General features: G+C 47.0%; 9 protein-coding genes across 9 annotated transcripts; 6 read left to right on the top strand and 3 right to left on the bottom strand.

The window, feature by feature from the left end:
• The first annotated feature begins 1,830 nt into the window (after window positions 1-1,830).
• Window positions 1,831-3,697, top strand: BC939DRAFT_428496 (D123-domain-containing protein). Its single transcript, XM_051553205.1, has 5 exons — window positions 1,831-2,117; window positions 2,226-2,397; window positions 2,627-3,002; window positions 3,123-3,242; window positions 3,341-3,697. The coding sequence occupies exons 1-5, from the start codon at window positions 1,873-1,875 to the stop codon at window positions 3,628-3,630; spliced, it is 1,203 nt and encodes a 400-aa protein (XP_051407819.1). The 5' UTR covers window positions 1,831-1,872; the 3' UTR covers window positions 3,631-3,697.
• A 25-nt stretch (window positions 3,698-3,722) lies between these two features.
• On the bottom strand, window positions 3,723-5,341 carry BC939DRAFT_464924 (TIP41-like family-domain-containing protein). The gene is made up of 5 exons (XM_051557439.1): window positions 5,166-5,341; window positions 4,823-5,011; window positions 4,380-4,629; window positions 4,070-4,231; window positions 3,723-3,912 (listed from the first exon to the last, which is right to left on the bottom strand). The coding sequence occupies exons 1-5, from the start codon at window positions 5,282-5,284 to the stop codon at window positions 3,796-3,798; spliced, it is 837 nt and encodes a 278-aa protein (XP_051407818.1). The 5' UTR covers window positions 5,285-5,341; the 3' UTR covers window positions 3,723-3,795.
• A 127-nt stretch (window positions 5,342-5,468) lies between these two features.
• BC939DRAFT_402224 (P-loop containing nucleoside triphosphate hydrolase protein) lies at window positions 5,469-6,208 on the bottom strand (the record flags this gene model as incomplete). The annotated part of the gene is made up of 2 exons (XM_051552664.1): window positions 5,469-5,941; window positions 6,034-6,208. 2 exons carry the CDS (start codon window positions 6,206-6,208, stop codon window positions 5,469-5,471), a joined length of 648 nt encoding a protein of 215 aa, XP_051407817.1.
• A 291-nt stretch (window positions 6,209-6,499) lies between these two features.
• On the top strand, window positions 6,500-8,142 carry BC939DRAFT_464920 (pre-rRNA-processing protein PNO1). Its single transcript, XM_051557438.1, has 5 exons — window positions 6,500-6,877; window positions 7,055-7,207; window positions 7,327-7,410; window positions 7,542-7,720; window positions 7,864-8,142. Exons 1-5 carry the CDS (start codon window positions 6,659-6,661, stop codon window positions 8,000-8,002), a joined length of 774 nt encoding a protein of 257 aa, XP_051407816.1. The 5' UTR covers window positions 6,500-6,658; the 3' UTR covers window positions 8,003-8,142.
• Window positions 8,143-8,268: 126 nt separating this feature from the next.
• Window positions 8,269-10,210, top strand: BC939DRAFT_315647 (60S ribosomal protein L37). The gene is made up of 4 exons (XM_051551487.1): window positions 8,269-8,304; window positions 8,961-9,019; window positions 9,140-9,216; window positions 9,792-10,210. The coding sequence occupies exons 1-4, from the start codon at window positions 8,302-8,304 to the stop codon at window positions 9,935-9,937; spliced, it is 285 nt and encodes a 94-aa protein (XP_051407815.1). The 5' UTR covers window positions 8,269-8,301; the 3' UTR covers window positions 9,938-10,210.
• Window positions 10,109-11,957, bottom strand: BC939DRAFT_315969 (Mps1 binder-like protein). Its single transcript, XM_051551490.1, has 4 exons — window positions 11,752-11,957; window positions 11,065-11,231; window positions 10,591-10,818; window positions 10,109-10,461 (listed from the first exon to the last, which is right to left on the bottom strand). Exons 1-4 carry the CDS (start codon window positions 11,766-11,768, stop codon window positions 10,217-10,219), a joined length of 657 nt encoding a protein of 218 aa, XP_051407814.1. The 5' UTR covers window positions 11,769-11,957; the 3' UTR covers window positions 10,109-10,216.
• An 804-nt stretch (window positions 11,958-12,761) lies between these two features.
• Window positions 12,762-14,540, top strand: BC939DRAFT_315698 (uncharacterized protein). Its single transcript, XM_051551488.1, has one exon. The coding sequence runs from the start codon at window positions 13,088-13,090 to the stop codon at window positions 14,231-14,233; it is 1,146 nt and encodes a 381-aa protein (XP_051407813.1). The 5' UTR covers window positions 12,762-13,087; the 3' UTR covers window positions 14,234-14,540.
• A 287-nt stretch (window positions 14,541-14,827) lies between these two features.
• Window positions 14,828-16,004, top strand: BC939DRAFT_315855 (uncharacterized protein). The gene is made up of 2 exons (XM_051551489.1): window positions 14,828-14,995; window positions 15,203-16,004. Coding segments are annotated over exons 1-2 (528 nt in total). The 5' UTR covers window positions 14,828-14,994; the 3' UTR covers window positions 15,730-16,004.
• A 4,306-nt stretch (window positions 16,005-20,310) lies between these two features.
• BC939DRAFT_464900 (uncharacterized protein) lies at window positions 20,311-20,929 on the top strand. Its single transcript, XM_051557437.1, has 2 exons — window positions 20,311-20,376; window positions 20,464-20,929. The coding sequence occupies exon 2, from the start codon at window positions 20,483-20,485 to the stop codon at window positions 20,771-20,773; it is 291 nt and encodes a 96-aa protein (XP_051407811.1). The 5' UTR covers window positions 20,311-20,376; window positions 20,464-20,482; the 3' UTR covers window positions 20,774-20,929.
• Window positions 20,930-21,303: the final 374 nt, after the last annotated feature.

The raw sequence follows: 21,303 nt of genomic DNA, 5'->3' as shown, positions 1-21,303 counted from the left end.
AATGCGGATGTGGAAATGAGCGAAGAGCCGCAGGCTCAGTCAAAGGCGATTGTGGAGCAGGAATCAACTTCAAGAGGGGATTATTTCCAGGTCGGCACCAGTTTGCCAACACCATTGATTGGGCTGTCGTCCCGTGCCCAAGATGCCTCGCAGTCCTCGGCCGACTACTTTCCAGTTCAGCCCTTCAGTCCTATTTCTCTTTCCGCGGGACCAACACCATTCTCAAAGTTGAACTTGACTTCCTCACCACCACGTAACTCATCGCCATCCGATGCACAGCTTCAAACCATTGGAGGATCTTCTGCAGCGATGAAATCTCCGGGAAAAACGCCTGTTACTCAGCGGCCTCAGTTCAATAATACGAGCCCGAAAGAGACCCAGGCCGTCAATTCTGATCTTAAGAGTCCAGCAGCCAAGCTTGGAACATCGCCGCCAACGAGCCAAGGGTCCGCAGGATGGAGAACTCCCAGAAGTCAACGGGGTCACTCGCCCCCATCGGCGCCCGCGTCCATGACGACGGGTGGAAATTACCGTGCTGATCATCGAGGTTTGGACTCGAGGTCGGGGGACACACGTCTATCGTCTCCCCGATATTTTGGGTCTCCCTCGGACAGACTTGAACGGCCACCTACAGGATCACTAAACTCGCCTACAAGAGAGAAGCAACATTCTTTGACTTCGGGGGGCATGCCGTCTTCGCCATTCGATGGTGGATACTCCAGTACAAACAGTCACTACGGATATAACGAGGACTCGTCATCATTTAAGCGTCCTGGACATCTTTCTTCTCCAACAGGACCATCGCCACCCTCGGGCCCGCGCGAATACTACAAAGCAGAAGAGCGTGCACGACATCGATCCATGAATGGAGACGAGTGGAGCTATGGAGGGAACGGTGGCGTGGAATCTCCAGGCTACGGAGGCTACCGTGGCCCACGTGGCGGTCTCCCTCCTCCTCCCCCACGAGACAGAGATCGCGACAGGGACCGAGATCGCGAGCGGGACCTTGAAAGAGACCGAGAACGTGAGCGTCGTGATCGATTCGACCGACGCGGGGACTATTTTGGGCCTGGCGCGCCTGGAGGTAGTAGTGGTCTTGGATCATCTGGCAACAATGGTGGGTTCTATGGGCCGAGTCGAGGACCGAATGGACCTGGAGGATCAGGAGGTCTTGGAGGAGGAGGGTATGGTCGACGACCGGGCGACTATTACGGCGGTCAGGGACGCGACGATTACAGCAACAGTGGTCCAGCCGTAAACAGCAACATTAACCACGGCAAAAAAGAAGGATCGTCGGACAATGCGCCAGTGTCGTTCTAGCCTTTCAACAAAACTGTATCCATATCCCTTTTTTTCTCGTGTTTTCATGCTTTAATGCTTCGCCCGTTTATATCAACCCCCTATCCTAGCTCACAAGTTATTTGTTGCCTTTCTTTACTTTATCACTCTGTCTCTTTTCTTTACCCCTTTGTAACATGATAACTTGTAACATATCCAATCCTCTCTGTCTGTCGCTCTCATCCATCAATTGGTTTTCTTTTTCTTTTTCTTTTTCCTTTATATTTTTTATCTTCTATATTTGATGGTCATATGTGCTCAAGGGCTACAATCTACCATTTACGATGGAGATGTCGATGAAGAAGTACATGCAGCTGTCGCAGTCCATGTCCCTTTGTCGGCAATGAAAAGGAGGATGAAGACTTTGTATAAAGAAAATAAAACATGTCCTCTTTGGGACCATACCATACCAAGCTGTTTGCGCTACATGCTGAAAATTGGTGGCAAATGATTTCTTGTGACATGAAAATCTTTTTTGCTCCAAACAACCGAGTGAAGGGTTTGTGCATCACTTCGTTGCCATCACCGACCGCCATGAGTATTTACAGACCCGAGGATGAACTCGTCCAGCAGGAGCAACAGTCGCAAGGAGATACTGCTGGTACGACAACAACGCCGCTTGTGTTCCCACTGTTGACACATCAACGACTCGAGAACTGCGCTTTTTCATCCTGGTATCCGTCGTTTCGCGGCATCACGATCAAATCCAAGATCATACCCTTGCCAGAGGATTTTATCGAATATCTCAATGCGGACGGGGTCTTTATTCCTGGACAGACGTAGGGTTTTATGTTTTCATGCTAAACTGTTCGATGCTTCTATGTTTGTTTTTCTTGCGAGTTCTTTGTCTGATCTGATCTGCTTTTTGTTTCGTACTGCAAATTTAGCGGGATTACGATGGCGTTGAGCGACAGTGAAAGTGAAGATGAATATGAAGGAAACGGGATCAGTGATATGGATCGGTTCAAGAAGCTTCAGGAGGAAACGTTCCGCCAGGCGCAGGAACATGATAGCGACAGCAACGATGATGATGATGGGGACGACGGTGCGGGTGAAGAGGTAATATATACAGTTCCTTTGCCCGTTTCTCAACTCTCATGGATTGACACTATGCAGCACTATAGATAGACACTGTGCAGCACTATGGATGGCTACAGAGAATAACATATCATCTGCCGTCTCGACACATTTCATCCCTCCTCTTCTTATCCATCCTCCATCCTCCTTTTTTCTCACCTCCTATTCTCTTGTTTTTTATTTTTATTACCATTATCACTATCCATGACAGGCACAAATGCCTCACTTTCCCGGCTTGGAACGGCAGATCTGTAACTCCATCTCTGATCTCGGCGGTGAGGTCTTTCCGAAACTCAATTGGTCCTCTCCCAGAGATGCCTCCTGGATCGCGACGACCAATACGCTCAAATGCCACACACCCCAGGATATCTTTCTTCTCCTCAAATCGTCCGACTTTGTTGCGCATGATCTTGCGCATGCGTACGAGGATTGTTCGGATAAGGCCCTTACCAAGGATGGAGAAAATGTCGGCGGTGGGGGAGGGGTGAGGAAGAGGCCGGAGACGGTGGAGTTGGTGCTGAGAAAGTGGTTTGATTTGGCACCCTCGATGGAGTTTCGGTGCTTTGTCAGGGATAATAAGTTGATTGGTAAGTGCGTGGGTACTTCGAAGCCTTTATATATATATATTGCGGAGCAAACTTGTACGGTGAGAAAAGAGGAGGCCTGATATCCATGGTCTTTTGCTCTTTACGATTGTATGTAATTAGGTATTTCGCAGAGAGATATGACATACTACGAGTTCTTGAAGGGCATCCAGGATGAAATTGAGCAAAAGATTATCAACTTTTTCGAACAGAAAATCAGCAGCAATTTTCCAGATCCCGACTGTAAGTCTTTCTGCCATTGTTTCCTTTCATTTCTCTATATGGCGGCCATTAACCTAAAACGTCGTCTTTCTATCCTGCAATTTGCTCTGCAAACAAAGACACGTTCGACGTATACATCACCCGGAACCGTGAACGCATCTACGTGATCGACTTCAACCCCTTTGCTCAAAAGACGGACCCTCTGCTCTTTGAATGGGAAGAACTTCTTTTGGCCCAGGAACGGATGTCTTTGAGATTACTTCCTTCGGAACAAGCAAGCCAACATATGCGCCAGCCCTTTGCCTTTAATCGCTATCCCGCTGACGTGACCGATCTCTCTAACGGGCAGACCGTTGCGGACTTTGCAGAGGCCTTTTATAAGAAAGTCCAGGCTGCTGCTTCCAAATGAACAGCGTCAATCTCAACTTTGCAAAAAAAAAAAAAAAAGTTGCTGTTTTTTTTTTGTTCTGTTTTTTACTTGCAAATTACAATAATAAAGAGGTATGTACATATGGCAGAACAATGCATTTCTGAACGAATTGTGTCTGTTCCAAATGCGTGATGTTTGTTTTCTTTATTCTAGCTCCAACTGTGCTACTTCGACCCGTGAAGACAGCTCTGGAAGCTGGGATGAGACCCAATTCGAATCCAATAGCAGTGATAAATCTTCGCCCTTCGACCTTGGAATTTTCTATATGCGCCATCATCAATAACATAAGAGCATGTATGTCAATGGACATGTCAGTCGTCGAATCCAAATGGTAAAGAGTCAGTTTCCTTATTCTTATCCTTATCCAATGACAAATATGAAGTGAGAGAGAGCAGAAGGAGATATGAAGTAAACGTACGGCGCGAGTATCCCGGTAAGAAGATTCTCGGGTGGAGCATTCTCGGATGACAGTGTTGATTCCGAAACGGTGGTAGATCCTGGTATCGTGAATCCGGAAGAGCACGTCGTCAACGCGTAAGAAGAAGCGTAACAGAATCAGGAAACACGATGGCATCACTCGCTAATATAACAAAGAAGAAGAAAGGAAAGGAAAGGAGTCAACAAAACGAGAACAAACACTTTTAGGCAAAAATAATCAAGACCAGCTTTGACCAAAGAAAAAAACGTAGAACTGGGAGGAAAATAAAAAGTTAAAAAAAAAAACTTACCACTTTGGTGGTCAAGACGGCGGTTCCGTTATCGGCGAGCTCGTCCTCAAAAAGGATGTTTTCATCATAAAACAGAATTGGATCTGGTCGTTTGAGCTGTTCGATATCGATACACTCGCTCTTATCCTTCGTCTCGACGAATTGCATTTGTGGGTGCTCTGGACTACTCAGGTTCGTACCCGCATACTTGGTCGAATATGTCCAATCGTACGGCTTGACCACGTCCGTAATATGTTCTTGGTTCGCCATGCTAAATCGAAAACACAAGTCGATCAGTTCACGCGTGCGTGGAGAACAGTAATAAAGAATCTTTTAGTCAGAAACGGGGGGGGGGGGGGGGGGTTTCGCAACTTTGGCTCGCAATAAATAAAAAGTAGTGGGTTTCATTTGCGTTGGTGCTTAAGAACCCCTGCGTTTTTGTTGTTGTTGTTTTTTGTATGTACCTGCGCTTATCGAACCACTCGCGTGCGTAGGAGACTTTGATGAGTTCGCTGGTCTTTGTGGATTGATCGACCATAGCCAGCGCAGGTAGGGCCTTGAACTCGAGTTTGAAGCCAGACTTGTGCTCGACTGAAAGATAGTTGTTTCCAAAGATCATCTCTGGGATTGGAATACCCAGATCTGCCGTCGCCCTGTAGTTTATTTCATTCGGTTATGTACCCAGTGTTAGTTGTTGTTTGCTGTTTTTTCCTTTATTTCTTTGTTGTGGGTTTGGACAAAGGCCTTGCTTGCAAAAGAGTAGCGGGGAGTGCGATATAAAATAAAATAAAAAAAGCAAGGACGTACACGTCGATTTCCTGAGAGTTGAGAATCGAGGTCTTGTAGGAGAGCACAGACCAATCCTGAATGGCAATGCCAGACATCTGATTCTCCTTGATGAGTCGGTGGGTCGTGGGTGCTGACATCGATGAAGACAAGGTGAAGAAGAGTGAGTGTGTGTGGGAAGAAGAGTGGAGCAGAGCCAGGACAACAGCGCATAAATAGTAAAAGGTACATGTACGTCAAAAAAAAGAGCACAGGACAGTCACCGCCGCAGCGCCAACGTTGATTTTATTTCTCAGGAACCATTGGAGCATGGTACTTTCACAGCTATGACCGCCTTGGCGAGAAGATATAATCCCTCAGATCCCTGTACGCCTCCTCGAGTTCACCATTCACAACCACGCAATCAAACATCCCTCCCTCTAACCCCTCGGTCCATTCTGCCCTCGCAATCTCCAGCCTCTTCCTGATCGCCTCTTCTGTCTCGGTCCCCCTCCCCCTCAGTCTCCTCTCCAGAACTTCCAAACCCCTTGGCCGAACAAACACATATCTCGCGTCCAAACCCGACTCTCGAACGCTTCGGACACCCTGTAGATCAATGTCGAGGATACAGATTTTTCCGCTATTGATCACGTCCTGGACAGCTTTTTTGCTGGTGCCATAATGGTTGCCAGAGAAGACGGCGTGTTCGAGAAAGAAGCGTGGGTCTTGTTGAGAGATCAGCTCAGACATGGTCGAGGGAGAGATAAAGTGGTAGGCGATTCCATCTTGCTCGCCAGGACGAGGGAGTCTGGTGGTATCTGTTCAAAAAAAAGAGGTTCCGATTGATGTTAGGAGGCTATAGAGGAAGAAGTTCAATTCACTGCGCGTAGGGTGGGGATGAAGAACTTACGTGAGACACTGAAGCCAAAGGTGGAGGGGTATTCATAAAAGAGTTTACTAATCAGTGTGGATTTCCCACTCCCGGAGGGACCAGAGATGACGACTGGTCTGCTATCAGCTACCAGGGAGAAATCGCAGAGCGTTAGTTCTGGTCGCAGTGCAGATATTTTGGCTTTTTTTTTCATGCAGTGTCTGCTTACAAGGCGCATCTTTGGAATGCCGAATGGCGGATAGTGAAAAGAAGCGAGTGGTAATGGATGTGAGGCGTGCATTGGGCGATGGTACAGGTATTGTTCGTGCATGCCAGAGAAGGCTTCTTGAAAGAAGGAGCATGGCGAAGCAGTTGTGGGTTTGAGAGTTGAATTGGTCAGCGCTGCATACTTCCCATTTGTAAGGTACCCTTGTTGCAGTCACTTTCGAGGTGGCTTTTTGTGTTTTTTTGCCTCCAACTTTCACTTTTTTTTTTTTTGTTTTGGCATGCCAGCATCAACCCTCTCCTGCAACACTCAACTTTCCGGGACTCAAGCGCTACCGAACCAACTTCTGCGGCATCACGTACTTCCTCTTTAACTTTCGCCTCGTGTCTCCCATCACATTCACCGCCTTCCATAACCAATAAGCCAGTCCATTACAGAATGTCCTCGCTGGCCTCCTACAAGGGTCCCAAGCCCGTCGAGAAGCCCTCGGCGCACCACAATGATATCGAAGAGGATGAGGACGATGTGTTGATCTCTGCCGATACCCTTCCAGAACATGGAAACACTACTGGGCATGCTGCTGCCGAGACTGAGGATATGGATATGGAGACCGCAGAGAAACCAAAGTTCACAGCCCTGAAGGCTAACCAGATGGCTGTAAGTCGAAGCCTCGTTTCCCTCCGATCATCATCGTCACTATGTCGGCCTCAGTAGCAACGGGCGGCAATACAGGATTGTCAGAGTGAATGCTTCGCGGATGTAATTGAACCGGGATTGGCGACTCATCAACCAGTCCTGATTACGGATTTTTGTTATCGCTATCACATTTTCTAGAGCAACTCAACGGTGCAGCAGCGTAAGATCGCCATCCCGCCTCACAGGATGACACCCTTGAAGAACGAGTGGATGAAGATCTATTCACCCTTGGTCGACCATCTCAAACTTCAGGTCCGCATGAACGTCAAGAGCAAGTCTGTTGAGATCAGGGTAACTTTCGTCTCGTCGCACACGCAAGGGACACTGTTCAAGATACTCAATGCTGAATCAATTGCGACGGAGGCAAACGAACTGACAGGAATTCCGTTTATTTGGTTTTTGTTTTGTAGACGTCAAAACATACTGATGATACCGGTGCATTGCAAAAGGGAGCTGACTTTATTAGAGCGTTCGCGTTGGGCTTTGATATCGATGTAAGTTTTGGACGCCATTTTACATTTTCTGGACACATTTCTGGAACTTGCAATTGAGTTACTGGAGAGAGGCATTTGATTGTTCTTATACCAAGTCTCTTTTTGTATGTTTGTTTATTCATACGATTTAGGATGCTACTGCATTGCTGAGATTGGATGACTTGTACTTGGACTCGTTCGAGATCAAGGATGTGAAGACATTGCATGGTGACCATCTGTCCCGTGCGATTGGTCGTATTGCAGGAAAGGACGGAAAGACCAAATTTACGATTGAGAACGCCAGCAAGACCCGTATCGTCCTCGCAGAAACGTGAGTATCCCTCCTTCTTGTCTCTATTGCTCGGTATTTGCTATATAGCGATATACTGTGTCCTTTTCGATGTTTCTATTTGATTAACGAACACATTTCTATTTTATTGTTTTATGTTCACGTCCGTCTTCCTCTTGTGGTAGTCGTATCCATATTCTGGGATCATTCCAGAACATCAAGACTGCGAGGGATGCGATCGTTGCTTTGATTCTGGGTTCTCCACCAGGCAAGGTCTATTCGACGTTGCGAACCAAGGCTGCTCGTATGAAGGAACGTTTTTAAAAAAAAGAAAAGGAGTGGCATTTTTAGAAGGCCCTCCCCTCCCCTCGTGCTCGTTTATTTTTTGGCATTTTTTCTTTTTCTCACTATGTAGCATGTAGCATATCATAAAACCAATACATCTTTTTTTCATTGAAAATGAACTCATGGTATCCATAAATGAAGATACTTTTCTATTGCAAACCCCAGATATACAGACAAGGCCTAGGAGCCTAGAGGTCACGTGTAGAAAATCGATCTTTTATGATCTGCTCAACCAGCAATTGCGGGGTCCTTCCTTTCCAAAAAATCAATTACTCGAAATGGTCTCTAAGTGAACGCTATATGTGAAGGAGCAAGGAGGGGGCGAGAACCATCCATCTCAGGATCAGGAACTGTTATCCATCCATCCAACATATCAGTATAAACAGACACCACCAACCTGGATCGAACAATCCGTCATGTATCAAACCCCAGAGGAATTATTGTTCGGAGGGAATCATGATGTTCATCGACAATCGCTTCAGGACGCGCTCTTGCCAGAGTAGAGTGAATCGATCAACTTGGAGGGGGAACTATGTCGAACCCAACATCATGGAGTCCCTATGAGCTACGGATTATGATGCGGAGCGCAGGGATGCTCTGTAGAGTTGAAATCGGCATCACCAGGGATCTCAGCACTTTTTGGTGTACAAAACAGGTGGAAACCCTGAGCAGGATCTTTTTGACAACAGCAAATGATCGTCGAACTCGATCGCCACCGCCTCCAAACACCTCGCCGACCTTTCGCAACGTTCGCCCAGGATCAACAAGTACGACCATCTCGGGAATCGATTGCGGCAGCAGCAGCAGTTGATGTTTTCAGCACTGTGATGGAACTCGTCTCCTCTCCACAGGATCGCGCCTCGTCAGTTTGAAGAAGTACTCACAGCAAACTCACACCCCCACCTCTTATTATCTTTCTGTTACGAACGGCCTTTAGACTAAGGGTACCTCTTCGTTTGGTAAACGCCACACCAAGTCTCACACCTTGTGCCGTCGGTACGTCTTTTTTTTTTTTTTGCAAGTCCTTCCAGGAGCTTGACTTGGCTTCAGGATCAGTGCGACTGACGATAGATCTCTCCTGTTTCTTGTTCCCTTTTGTAACTAACTAATGTTTAGCTGTGGACGCCGTTCCTTCCACAACCAGAAGAAGACCTGCGCTCAGTGCGGCTACCCCGCTGCCAAGCTCCGCTCTTGTAAGCATCATCTTCCGATCCTTTTTTGCGCCTCTTCACCGGCGATTTCTTTCTTTTCATTTCCCTTTGAGGCGAACAATTGTTACATGGAGAAAATAATCGGCAAAAAGAAGAAAAGAAAAAAGGAAGCAGCATAGTAATCAATTGACTCGAAAGGATCGGTCAGTTTGTTGCAGGATCAGTTGACAGGATATGTGATATCCAAAAGGGAAAAAAAAATACTGGCGGCAAGCAAACTGGGCGTTTGATTTGATTTTCGGCAGCATTCAAGCAGCATGGTTATTACGACTTTCAGTGCGTCAAAGATGGACTACACGGCCTTTTGTGGAATTGTCGCGACGCTGCATAAGGACGGATGACAGGGAATGAAAACTGTGAACAATCTCAAGGATTTGGTTCAAGCACGACACGCGCCTTTTGCACTATACAACAACAGCAGCGACGGTCCACGAACGTCTCCCTCTTCCTTGAACACCTACATTCCCCGATGCTCTCTTGACTTTATGATAGCTTTACTGACAGAGTTACAATCTCCTTTTCCTTTTTTTTTTTTATTTTACTCAACAATCAAACAGACAACTGGAGCGAGAAGGCCACGCGCAGAAAGACGACCGGAACCGGTCGCATGCGCTACCTCTCCCAGGTCAACCGCCGCTTCAAGAACGGTTTCCGTGAGGGTACTCAGGCCAAGAAGCAGGTCAAGCCTGTTGCTGCCGCTTAAAAAGAGAGTAATTCTTTTTTTTTTTTGGCCCCCAGGAAAAGAACAAAGGAAGCTGGAGTATTAAAAACTGCTTGCGCAAAAACAACTTTTTTTTTCCCTTCTTTTCTCGATCGACAAGATCTCTTCCACATGTTGATCATAATGTCAGAAGGGACTATTTGCAGTATTACGGAAAATGTATTGAAAGGATAAGAATAAGGACGCTTTTTCGTATGTATATGTACACGATTCAATGTAAGGATCAAAAAAAAAAAAAAAAAAGTGACCCGGACTCGGGGGTTAGTTCTTAAGCTGTGCGACGAGGGACTCGATGAGATCCGAGAGTGGAGCGAGTTCCTTTGGGTCGATGAGATTGAATTCCTTGACAAAGAGGATAAAGTGCTTGAAGCTCGTGTTCAGATGGGCTTCTTCGCCCAAGGAGACGATCACGGAGAAATGGATCGAGTAGATATGGGCGTAGACACGGAACAGTCGGCGAAATATGTCGTTGATCACCGTCTTGAAATCCGGAGGAAAGTCCACTCCTATGGGAGGGGGATTGATTCATCATCCAATGTGGAGAGGAATGGAGAACAAGTAAAGTGTGTTGAGTAAAGAGTCTTCGCAGTATGAAGACGGGCGAAGCATAGGTGCGAATCGAGAATGCACGGTACCAATTTTGCTAGGAAAGATGGTCTCGTTGTCGAGTTGGGACTGAACCCAGGACATGAGATGATCGACATAGACGGGGGCACTGACACGGGCTGGTTTCTTGAACTGCGTATCGTCCTTCCAATGGTATTCGTATTTAGGGCCTGCGTTCATTACGGGGCAATCCTGGGGCGTGCAGAATTCCGTGATGGTCCCGTACAACATGTTGATCTGGTTGAAAAAGTCGACCGCTGGAGAAAGAGTATGTCCATTGTCATCGTCATCAGTCATCAGGGGATGATGCCAGGGGTTCAGGAGTTAGGGGCAAAAAGAGGGGAGGCAGGGCAGGAGGGTCAAAAATATCACGCATTACAATAAGGGTAAAAAGAAAGGTTTGTAGTCAGAATGGGCTTTGCAGTAACGATTGGGTCAGCTGTTGTTGGTCGGCACTCATCCACATGCACCTCCTGCACAAAGGGTCGATTATTGTCGCTTACTGTTGACTGCGAGCCATTCGTTGAGGTCTTCGCCTTCAGGCAGATGAACGGCCAGACGCAAGTTCCCGGAGCCGAGGGTCTGCTCTGCGTATTCCTTTAGCAAGTATTGCTTCTGAAGAGACGAGACATTGCCTGATTTCTTTGGCACCTTGGTCTTGCCGGACGATCTACACAGCACAACAAAGCGTCGAAAGAAAGCAATTGGATCGGACCGGGTCAGTCAGTCAGTCAGTCAGAGCTCCAGTCCTTTTTTCGCAACATCCTTTTGACATCTCCATGGGTCGATCAGTTTGTCCTTGTATATGTGTCCTGTCCTGTTCGTTGAGGCTCTTCATTGCTATTCTGCTCTGTTACCGCCGCTTTTTTTTTTTTACTGGCTGCTGATCCATGATATGTGAGTACCCTGGCGCCCCTTCTTGTTCGGCTCTGTAAATTGCCGCTGTACAGAGCCATGGATGGTAATGGCATTGTGCTTTTCTTTTTTATCGCGCGTGGCCGAATTGCTCATCCTGTAAAGATAAATCGGCTCTGATTGTTGTTCCTGGCTCCCTGGAGATATAATTATCGTCGAACCAAAGACTTAGGACCCTGTCGTCGTCATCATCATCAGCATCATTGAGCATTCCAGCGTCAAGAGAAAAAGGTTGTGTGGTGTGCGTGTGTGGAGGGGATATAAAAATAACCTACAGGCCTAGGAAACTCATGTGTGTTGGTCAGTGGTATATAATGTGTATATTTGGATGTCCTTGTTACTTTTTTGAGTTCAATTGGGCTGCAGCAGCTGCAGGAGGGAAGGAAACAGACCGGACGAAGCAGAAGGAGTGGGTGTACTGGTTGATAACAAGGAAGGAAGACAGAAAATGAGAAAAGTGGAGTGGGAAGTTGAATGGGGAATGAAGAATGGGGGATGATCTTTACTGGGTAATCACGTTTCCCCCTGAAAGATGTATCGAATTGAACCGATGGAGTCAGTCGAGCTGGAGTACGGTGGGACCAATTGAGGGGGAAAATAGGGGAGCAGCATGTATGTACGTGTGCTTACTATTAAGGGCCTTGTTTGATAGGGTATATATGACAGGGTACGCAGAGCTATGACTTTTAGTGGGCACATGTCTACCCACACAGCTGTTCAACGGCTATTTTGTTGTGGGCCACATGGAGTTTTGTCATAGCTGATACTGTCGTCCAATGGACTGCTGCCTGTCCCTGAAAAATGATGGTGCCACAAGGAATCGGATTGACGCTCTGATGGGAAGGAAGACGGTTGAGAAGAGGGACAGGCAGCGAGCGAGAGGGCGAGGGCGAGAGAGCGGGGGCAAGAGAGAGCGCTAGTCGAGGAGGGGAGAGGGTGACGGGAAGGAAGTAAGACATGGCAGATCAATCAGACGGCCCTCGGGGCCCAGAGGAACAAAAAAGGGCATCTTTCAGCTGCTTTTGCTTTGCCTTGCCTTGCCCTTGTATCTGCCCTGCTTTACTCTGCTTGGTCTCGCTCGCTCTCTCTCTTTCTCTCTCTCTCCCATTCAATCACATACTGAATACTCACCACTGCAGTGGCATTCAGTCTATGTGTATACATTCATAAAAAATATATATAGCCCTTTTGTCATAGTCAGACACCCCTCTCCCTCTTCTTTTTCCTTCCCTTCCCTTCCCTTCCTTCCTTTTCTTCTTCTTCTTCTTTTGGCCACCAAAAAACTGCCTTCCGCCGCCGCTATTTGCTTCCTCCTCCCTCTTAACCTTTGTCACTCCTCCGCCTACTGACGACCACTGCACTGATCGCCGATCGCTGATCCCCCTCCGCCTCCTCCTTCTCTTCCTTCTGCAGCCAACAGGTGAGTGAATGTGAACTGATCAGCCTTTGCGGATTCGAATCAGCAAACAAGGTTGCGAAGCTTGTCTCTTTGGATCTCCTCCCCCTTGTACTCATCCACTCATTCACTTCTTGCTTCCTTACCTCTGCTCCACCGCTGCTCTACTTCTACTCCTGACCAAACACAGATCCGATTTAATCGACACACCACATATGCCCAGCATGAGCATGCCTCAGCAGCTGCCTCCTGTCAAGCAGGAGCCCTACATCAAGACCGAGCCGCTGTCGCAGCTGCCCAGCGTCTCGCAGCCCTACCACCCTCAGCCTTCGTTCTACAGCCAGCAGCAACAAGAGTCCCAGGCCAAGGGTGAGCTAACTCCGTTGCCCAATGTCTCCCAGCCATACCACCCTCCGCCTCCGTTCTGCCAGCAGCAGCAACAGCAACAAGGGTCGAGCTACTCTTCGAACCACCAGTATGGCCAACAGTCGCACCAGTCTTACTCCTCCCCTTCTTCGTCTTCGTCCTCGAATGGCCCCATGGCTTCATTCTCGAACCTGGCTTCCTCAGGCAACTACAACCTCAGCAGGCACATCATGGCCATGAACATGCACCAGAACCCCGCAGTCTCCTCGGCCTCCACAGCTGTTCCAAGCGGCACTACCACGCCCGTGGTCCCTAATACACACCTCAACACCAGTGCCTTCTCCAGCGCTCCATCATCGCCTACGCTGAACAATATGCAGTACCATCCCAATGGTGGCAACTCGCACCTGAACAGCAATGTGAACAGCAATGTGAACAGCAACAGTAACAGTGGAAGCAATAGTCCCTATGTTCAGCATCAATCCTACGCATACCAGAGTCAACAACAACAGCAACAGCAGCACTCGTACTCACACCAGACCAGTCATTCCAGTGATCTGAACTCGAACAACTATTACAATTCTTCGCCACCTTATGCGTCTCAGCAGCAGCAGCAGCAGCAGCAGCAACCGCAGCAGTCGCAGCCCCATCATGGCGGCGCTAATGTTGGTGGTAATGCAGCCCATGTCCAGTTCAGTTCGACCGCACCTTCGCCGATGCGTCAGCATCAACAATCCCAATATGCAGCCTTGGTGCCTCCGCTATCTGATTCGCAGTACGCACAGTACCGTCAGCTGCTTGGTTCGTCTGCATTCAGCTCGACCCAGAGTACGCCTTATCACTCGAACCACTCGACTCCCTACAGCTCCATGCCGGGGTCACCGACGCACGAGTACCAGCAATTGAATGAGGCCCAGCTCTCACAAAAACCCAAGCGTCGCCAGGTCAAGAATGCATGCGGTAAGTCTTGTTCTTTCGTCCTCCTTGAATCATAATGTACTCGTCCCTGTTGGGTTCGTTATTACGATTGAATTGCTGATTATTTATGGGCTGGTGTACTCACCAACAATGTATCGCCACAAACAAACAAAAAAAAAAGATGTTTATTGAGCAACAACGTGGGTGTGGGACATGACGCTGGTTTGATTGAGGATTTCGTTTTCTCGTACTGGCTGAGAATGAACCCTCGACTCTATTCAAGAGATTATTCAATCCTGGGAAAAAAAAAATTCTCTCTATATTTATCAGCAGGTCTTTCTTATTGTGTGATTCACTCAACTCAAAAGGGGATCACCTCATTGCAAAAAGAGTCGGCTCTATACCTACATATCTCTATTCTATTTTTCATTTTTTCATTTGTATTATCTGATGGCGATATTTTCAAACGCAGACAGATAATGCTCTGGTCTGTTGCTGTGTAAGCGATAGAGATACTGGGTGGTGAACGTATATTAGCCTGGACTCTCAGGGGACGGGGACAGGTCATCCCCATTCACCGTACAAAAAAAGAAGTGAATGTTAAGAGCGACATTGAGATTGAGAATGAGTGTTGAGAGCGAGAAGAGGAGGTAGCCGTTGGCAATATCCCCTGCATCACATGTCAGTTCCTCGACTACTGACTGGATCGCAACAAGAAAGAGGATGACTATCTGAAGAAGAAAAAACCAGCACAACCAACGATCCACAAAGAACTCTACATGCCTTGCTTTGCTTTACATCCTATGGAGCGTATTACCCTCTTGGAACGGGAACTGGCAGTAATGAGAAGGGGAGGTGCATGAGAGGGTTTGGTACCCCCGGGTGTGGGTGTGTCATTTCCTTTGTTCCTGTCGCAAAGGGGCATTTTCTATTTACTAGTACTTTATTGAATTTCTTGATAGCATGAAAAGATGCTTCCTAGGCCCATCTCGTCATTGAAAGACATGTCGTGCTAATAAACTCGTCCTTTTTCCTCCTTACAATAGTGAACTGCCAAAAGGCATGCAAGAAGTGCGACGAAGGACGACCATGCGCACGATGCATCAAGTACGGTCTAACAGAGACCTGTGTTGACTCGACCCGCAAAGTACGCAAAAAGGGTGTCAAGCGTGGTCCTTACAAGCGCAGACCCCCACCCACGCAGATCGGATCGGCCTCAGCAGTGACGACGCCAACCATGAGGAATGCAGTACCATCTGGAGTCGCAGGATACATGTCGGAGCCCGTGACGGCGCTCAACAGCCCGACGCAATCACACATGCTGCCATTCACGAGCACAGCAGGTTCAGCAACGACGATGGCCCACATGCCAGCACCTCTCGATTTTGGATACGATACCAGTGGAGGGCCTAGTTACTCGTTCCATTCACAGCGGATGGAGTCGAGCTATGGGCCTTCTTCGTATACGACTGGTTACCCTGGATCAAGCATATATGGTACCGCTTATGGGATGAATGGAAGCAACAACGGCAGCAACGGCAATCCCAACAGCAGCAGCGGTAACATGTCCTAAATGGAAACCCCAAGAGAAATGGAAATTTGGCATGGCATATATCATCACCCCTTCACTTGTCCCCCCTCCTCCCCCCCTCCCTACCGCGTACAACATCGTCTACATAGTCTTTTCTAGTCTTGGTCTCTTTCTCTTTATTTTTCTGGTTCGCTTTTTCTCTCTTCCCTTTTTCTCTTGCATCGCATACAATAACAATAGAGTCGTCGTTTTTCTTTTCTTCTCATTTTGCATGAACAACCCCCCACTACTACAACAGCACAAATAACAAACAGCATTCATTTATTCAAAAAGAAAATAATAGTACATAATAGTACATAATAGTACATAATAGTACATCATCGAACATCATATCCGCGATCGTTCTTTAGACCAAAAGGTTGCGCAAAGTACCTGGCCTGGCTTTGTCTTTTGTTTCACAATGCATAATGAAATGGACCCGAAGGCCATTGGATTGTTGTACTCCTGTACCATGCTGAGGCGCTACACGTACCCATGTGAACCCAGAAAAAAGGAAAAGGGCATTCTGACAATTTAGGCAGGACGACGAAGGATGATGCTGTGCTCTGTTCTCTTTATTCTCTTTATTTGTTTGTTCCGACAGAGTGTACGCCGCCTGGACCAGAGATCCCGCCCCACATTGCAAGCGAAAAAGATCGGGTCAGTCCATTGTTGGCAGGCCGATAGGCCAAAGTCTGTGACCAGCCTTTTTTTTTTTTTTTTTTTTTTTTTTTTTTTGACCCGGGTGCCCGTAGCCCTGGGTCTCTTACGAAAGCATTGAGAGAAACATATTTTTTTTTTGCATGAACGAGATAATGAACGTGTACTGTGATGAGGGATGGAAGGACGGACGCATCTGTACTGAGGATGTTTACAAATACCATGGTAACCGATAATAGGGCCAATTGATGGCACTGACTATTTTATTTCTTTGAAACGCGTCCTTGGTTGACACGTCGATCATCAAGAGAACGACTCGATTTGCTACTACTTATCATTTCCCTTTCATTACTACAAGCACTAAATAAAAGAAATTACAAACACAGCAGAGCGGCTGCTTTGCGGAGTAAGGGTATCTACTCTATTTTTTTATTCCCCGCACATTGTCCTGGGAGGACAGACCTGACAGATCGGCAATCAGGAGGATCAGAATGTATAAAATAAAAGAGACAAAAGAAGAAGGCGTTAGAGGTGTAGAAACCCTGTAAGGAGTAGTTTGCTTTGCAATGCGGAGGAAATGGGAAACAGAAACATGCTGGATTGACGATCGGTCTCATGGGATTGAAATGGACGCGTTTTCGTGTCTTGCAGTCGACAGAAACGCGTATCAGTCTTCAAACCGCTTGGGCTTTGATTCACATCTCCTATGTCAAACGCAGCTGACAGAACTCTTGGTATTGCATGCTCCTCGTCCTGGGGGTTGGCGTGCATGATATCGACTACAGTACACCGCGAAAGGCGAGTAGCTGAAGGGAAAAGAAACCTACATACCGACCGAAAGCCCTTTCGCCTTCAATGAATGAGACGCGCCGGTCGAAGTTGCATTAGACGGCGTAGATTGCTTTTGTTGTCTGTGTTCAACGACAGTTTACATGTAGACACATATGTTAATGGATGTCAGCATAGTATGGATACTACGAGTCGTAGCGCAAACGACCTGCCGATGTATGTTTTTTTTTTTTTACCAGGGCCGAGGTATGCTGGTGTCTGTCCAGTTGCTCGCGACATTTGGCACCTCCACCAAACTTTGGGCCGGCTAATTGCAACGAACGCGTGCCGTGTGAAATGAAATGCCCGTGTTTTTCAAATAATAATAATGAGCACAATGGCCCAAAGCTATCGTCCGTTGGATTATGACTGAACGCCTCCAAGTCAGAATCCGTGCTAGAGCGCGACGATTTCCGCCTTTTTCGACTTTTAGTTGAATACGAATAGATCCTCGGGCCTTGAATCATACTATGTGGGGTCGTCTTGTGGAGCGGAAAGGTTTCATGAGGCGCCTGCTAATGTGAATTTCAAACATTGGGAGAGGTAAATCCATCGCAGACGACTTTTATTGAACGGGGTGTTGTAAGCAGTAGAGTAGCCTTGTAGCTGCGAGTCGCTGAGGTTAACCACTTTATTGCAAAGATTTGTTCCTCAAGGAACTCATATTTTTTTAATTTACAATGACGAGAGAAGTTGTAGTCCATTGTCGTTAATAAAGAATCACTCTTACACCCTATCTTACATTTTGCTCAAGTAAAACCCCACCCCATCTGCAAATATAAAAGCGCTACTAGTTCCCTGGAATATGAACTGACTTTCTGGACTTGGGTAACTAACTGTTTGAACTTATAACTATTTTGCACATACATGACAATGTAAACTACCATTGCGCTGTACAATTTCATTCAACGTGTAAGGCACCAGAATGTGACATTATCTTTAATCCATACCTTTCCACGTACCGGCAAAGACTCTTTATCTACGTACAAGCTGAAAGTTGGAAAGAGGATACTCTGCCATGTCACGTAGACCTCTCTATCTCATAGGCTCGATGGATTCAAGAGTAAGAATAATAAAAAATATCTTTTCCCTGTCTTTCTCTCTCGTCTACTCTCTCTCTTTCTGTCTGTCTCTATCACTGCCATCTACCACCATCCTACTCTGAAACCACTACAACATGCCCAAGTGCGAAAAGTGAAAGAAAAACCACGACCGCCAGGCCTACTGCGCATGCCCGAAAAGATATTTCATGCCACCATGTCGCCTGCTCATTTTGCACCGCAACAACCACAATGAGTGTTTATTCTAAGGTATGATGGATGATATTGGTGGTGGTTCGATGAGTTATCCAAGGTTGATTTTTTTTATTATTATTAACATAAATCCATATGAGCACGAGGTGCATGGTCCGCAAAGGCCATAAAGTTCTAGATGCCTTCCATGCGCGGCAGAGCCATGCACGATATCCATTCGACTCCGCCTCCTCCACCGCATCCCCCCCACTCTTGTCGCTGGTCGCACAAGGCAGCTGAACAACGCCAAAGATGATCGTTCGTCTCTGCTTCCCTTTCACACTTACGACATATATCCATATGTTAGGTGTCTGGATGTCGTTTCTTCATCGCTGCAATGTCGGCAAATCACCATGCAATTTCTTGATCCTGTGCGAACGCAAACGACAGTCTTCCAGACTGGTGTATAAGCGCTTTGGCGCGTTATTATCGTGTAGGATCCGCAGCGTGAGCGCCCATGCTACCGACCGCCAATCCTTGATGTAGGTCCTTGTTCGATGCTGCAATGTCCACTGATAGTGGTGCCGTACCGCTGACTGCAGCTTCAGTATATCAATTTGCAGTGTTATTTCTTTGACAAACATATCGATTTGCTGTGCCTTTTTGCGAACCAGGAGTCAATGAGAACAAGAGAGGGATCTTTAATATTAATCCACCGAGAACATTATATATTACTCGGTGGCTTAAGTAAATTGATAGGACTCGCTGGATCTAATTAAATACACGCGGTGGCAGCATGTAATATGGCTATATGCCACATTTTTTTTTTGATGTTAAGATCTCGATGGATAGCCCTTTTGCAATACTCTTTCTTGATGCCAACACGATTTTCACTTTGCTCAAAATAAACTCCCTCCCACTGCCAAACATCCTTCATCCTTACACATTCACTGCTTGATCCTTAGCACCCAAAGCCATCCCCTTTGCTCCTCCCCAACCACTGCATCCCTCTTGCATTGACTACCGATGACATGGATATAACGAGCAATCAAGCGTGTGTGAAGCGTGCCTTTGTTGCATTTTACATCGACATTGGTACGAAGAGGGTCTGGACTAGTAAACGTATATTACGCGACAGGGTCACGTAGGGGTACAGCTTAGATTTGCCATGCGATCTATGTTGTGAAACCAAGACACCTCAAGCCGACATAGTTGGTAGGGGATGCAGCTCTAAAGGGACTTTTGCGGGCCACGCGTCTATTCGCACAGGTGGATTCTTGTGAATAAATAAACCCCCCCCCCATCGACATTGGTCCTGATCCTGAATTTATCGAATCTGTACAGTCGAAACTCGTTTCGACTGTAGTCCTGCTGCAAGACCTATCCGAGCACCCCGAGCATGTATTGTGCCTTTCATAATAGAGATCCTCAACCAAGATAACACCCCCGTTAAGCCCATGGTATATCCTCACTCCTTTATTCCAGTTGGGTCCATAGTCGAGGTCCTCGAACAATCCAGGATGGTCTACTCTGAGGGTATTCGATGGAGCGCCATAGTCCTCTTCTGTATCATGGGCATGGATATCAAAGATGTGTCAACTCTCTTGGGCATCTCCACGTCTAGTATCACCGATTGGATCAGTAAGTAACTACCATATCTTGATACACCGACCCCGAACTCGAATAGCATGAAATCAAATCTTGTTTAGAGAGCACCTCGAATACCGTATCTCAAGGACTGTCACATATTTCACCAGAACCCAGTGTATTTTATTTAGTTTAATAAGTGTACCCCAGCTCACTATTAGATTTTATACAAATAAATATCAGTCGGTGTGTTGTGTGGGGAGCCACATCTCTTTCATACTCATTCAATTTCCCCAAAATATCTCAAGGACTGCCCTGAGAATCCCAGTAACCCGCCCGAAAGGTAGGTTTCCTTTTTTTTTTTTTTTTATGGGATAAGTTTATATCTCTCACCAGGCGCACTGACATAATTACTGCTTACAATCGCCAGAATAGCGCAATCGATTTAGATGCACGGCGGCCTTTCACTGAAGATCTGGTGGCAGGCGTTGATGTCAAGAACAACCGCCACTATCCTGGTCAGACTGTCACGAATTTTGAGGACAGACTCGCGCTCACTTCAATTGACTCTAGTGGCTTGTGATTACCCCGCTACGCGAGCACAAATCACGTCGCGTCTCCACACGGAAAGCATAACTGGGTTAACGTTGCTTCCCCGTTCCAAGCAGACGATTGCCCGCGCCCACCTTGGTCAATTCCATTATGTTCCAGTTCCGAACACGGAAGCTTATAGGACATAAGCTACCGAGCTGGGATCCCGAATCAAGCTTTATTCACGTATAAAAGACATAGCTAGTTGCCCTAATCAAACCTCAGTCTGCAATAAAATACTTTCCTGCCTTGTACTCGCTCTTGCTTCTCCATCCTTCACTTACCTGCCAGTCCAGATCTTGACACAGACAGTCATATGCAGATACTGTAAGGCCAAGATGTGGGTGCAGGAGCGGTGCAAAAGCACTTCCAAGAAAAGTCCAAAGTTCACGCTCTGCTGCTCGATGGGCCGCATTGTGCTGCCCCGCATTGACCCGCCTAAGCCTGACCCAAGCTATCCGGGGAACTCGCGGTTGATGGAGCTGATCACGGGAGAATCAAAGGAGAGCAAGGACTTCAGGCTGAATATTCGGAGATACAATATGTCCATGTCGTTCACCTCCATGGCCGCTACGACCGACAGGAACTTGGCAAGTGCTGCAGGTAGCATCTACACGTTCCGCATCCAGGGAGAGGTGTACCATCATTATGGAAGCCTTCTTCCGGAACGTGCACTGAA

This window comes from Gamsiella multidivaricata (genome assembly GCF_025024155.1).
Source record: "Gamsiella multidivaricata strain RSA 2152 chromosome Unknown BC939scaffold_86, whole genome shotgun sequence".
Taxonomy (NCBI): Eukaryota; Fungi; Mortierellomycota; class Mortierellomycetes; order Mortierellales; family Mortierellaceae; genus Gamsiella; species Gamsiella multidivaricata.
Note: the sequence above shows the minus strand (reverse complement) of the source record. Positions and strands in the feature narration are given on the sequence as shown.

What these genes read in the sequence shown, in the direction of transcription:
- BC939DRAFT_428496 (XM_051553205.1), top strand. Translation starts at nt 1,873, where the DNA reads ATGAGTATTTACAGACCCGAGGATGAACTCGTCCAGCAGGAGCAACAG. An exon ending in ACGACGGTGCGGGTGAAGAG is followed by an intron (nt 2,398 to 2,626) that starts GTAATATATACA and finishes TATCCATGACAG; the next exon opens with GCACAAATGCCTCACTTTCC. An exon ending in CAATTTTCCAGATCCCGACT is followed by an intron (nt 3,243 to 3,340) that starts GTAAGTCTTTCT and finishes CTGCAAACAAAG; the next exon opens with ACACGTTCGACGTATACATC.
- BC939DRAFT_464924 (XM_051557439.1), bottom strand. Translation starts at nt 5,284, where the DNA reads ATGTCAGCACCCACGACCCACCGACTCATCAAGGAGAATCAGATGTCT. An exon ending in AACTCTCAGGAAATCGACGT is followed by an intron (nt 5,012 to 5,165) that starts GTACGTCCTTGC and finishes AATAAACTACAG; the next exon opens with GGCGACGGCAGATCTGGGTA. An exon ending in GAGTGGTTCGATAAGCGCAG is followed by an intron (nt 4,630 to 4,822) that starts GTACATACAAAA and finishes TTTTCGATTTAG; the next exon opens with CATGGCGAACCAAGAACATA.
- BC939DRAFT_464920 (XM_051557438.1), top strand. Translation starts at nt 6,659, where the DNA reads ATGTCCTCGCTGGCCTCCTACAAGGGTCCCAAGCCCGTCGAGAAGCCC. An exon ending in GCAAGTCTGTTGAGATCAGG is followed by an intron (nt 7,208 to 7,326) that starts GTAACTTTCGTC and finishes TTTGTTTTGTAG; the next exon opens with ACGTCAAAACATACTGATGA. An exon ending in CGTATCGTCCTCGCAGAAAC is followed by an intron (nt 7,721 to 7,863) that starts GTGAGTATCCCT and finishes CTCTTGTGGTAG; the next exon opens with TCGTATCCATATTCTGGGAT.
- BC939DRAFT_315647 (XM_051551487.1), top strand. An exon ending in TCTCACACCTTGTGCCGTCG is followed by an intron (nt 9,020 to 9,139) that starts GTACGTCTTTTT and finishes ACTAATGTTTAG; the next exon opens with CTGTGGACGCCGTTCCTTCC. An exon ending in CGCTGCCAAGCTCCGCTCTT is followed by an intron (nt 9,217 to 9,791) that starts GTAAGCATCATC and finishes ACAATCAAACAG; the next exon opens with ACAACTGGAGCGAGAAGGCC.
- BC939DRAFT_315969 (XM_051551490.1), bottom strand. An exon ending in CGAATGGCTCGCAGTCAACA is followed by an intron (nt 10,819 to 11,064) that starts GTAAGCGACAAT and finishes CTCTTTCTCCAG; the next exon opens with CGGTCGACTTTTTCAACCAG. An exon ending in CATCTTTCCTAGCAAAATTG is followed by an intron (nt 10,462 to 10,590) that starts GTACCGTGCATT and finishes CCCCTCCCATAG; the next exon opens with GAGTGGACTTTCCTCCGGAT.
- BC939DRAFT_315698 (XM_051551488.1), top strand. Translation starts at nt 13,088, where the DNA reads ATGCCCAGCATGAGCATGCCTCAGCAGCTGCCTCCTGTCAAGCAGGAG.
- BC939DRAFT_464900 (XM_051557437.1), top strand. Translation starts at nt 20,483, where the DNA reads ATGCACGGCGGCCTTTCACTGAAGATCTGGTGGCAGGCGTTGATGTCA.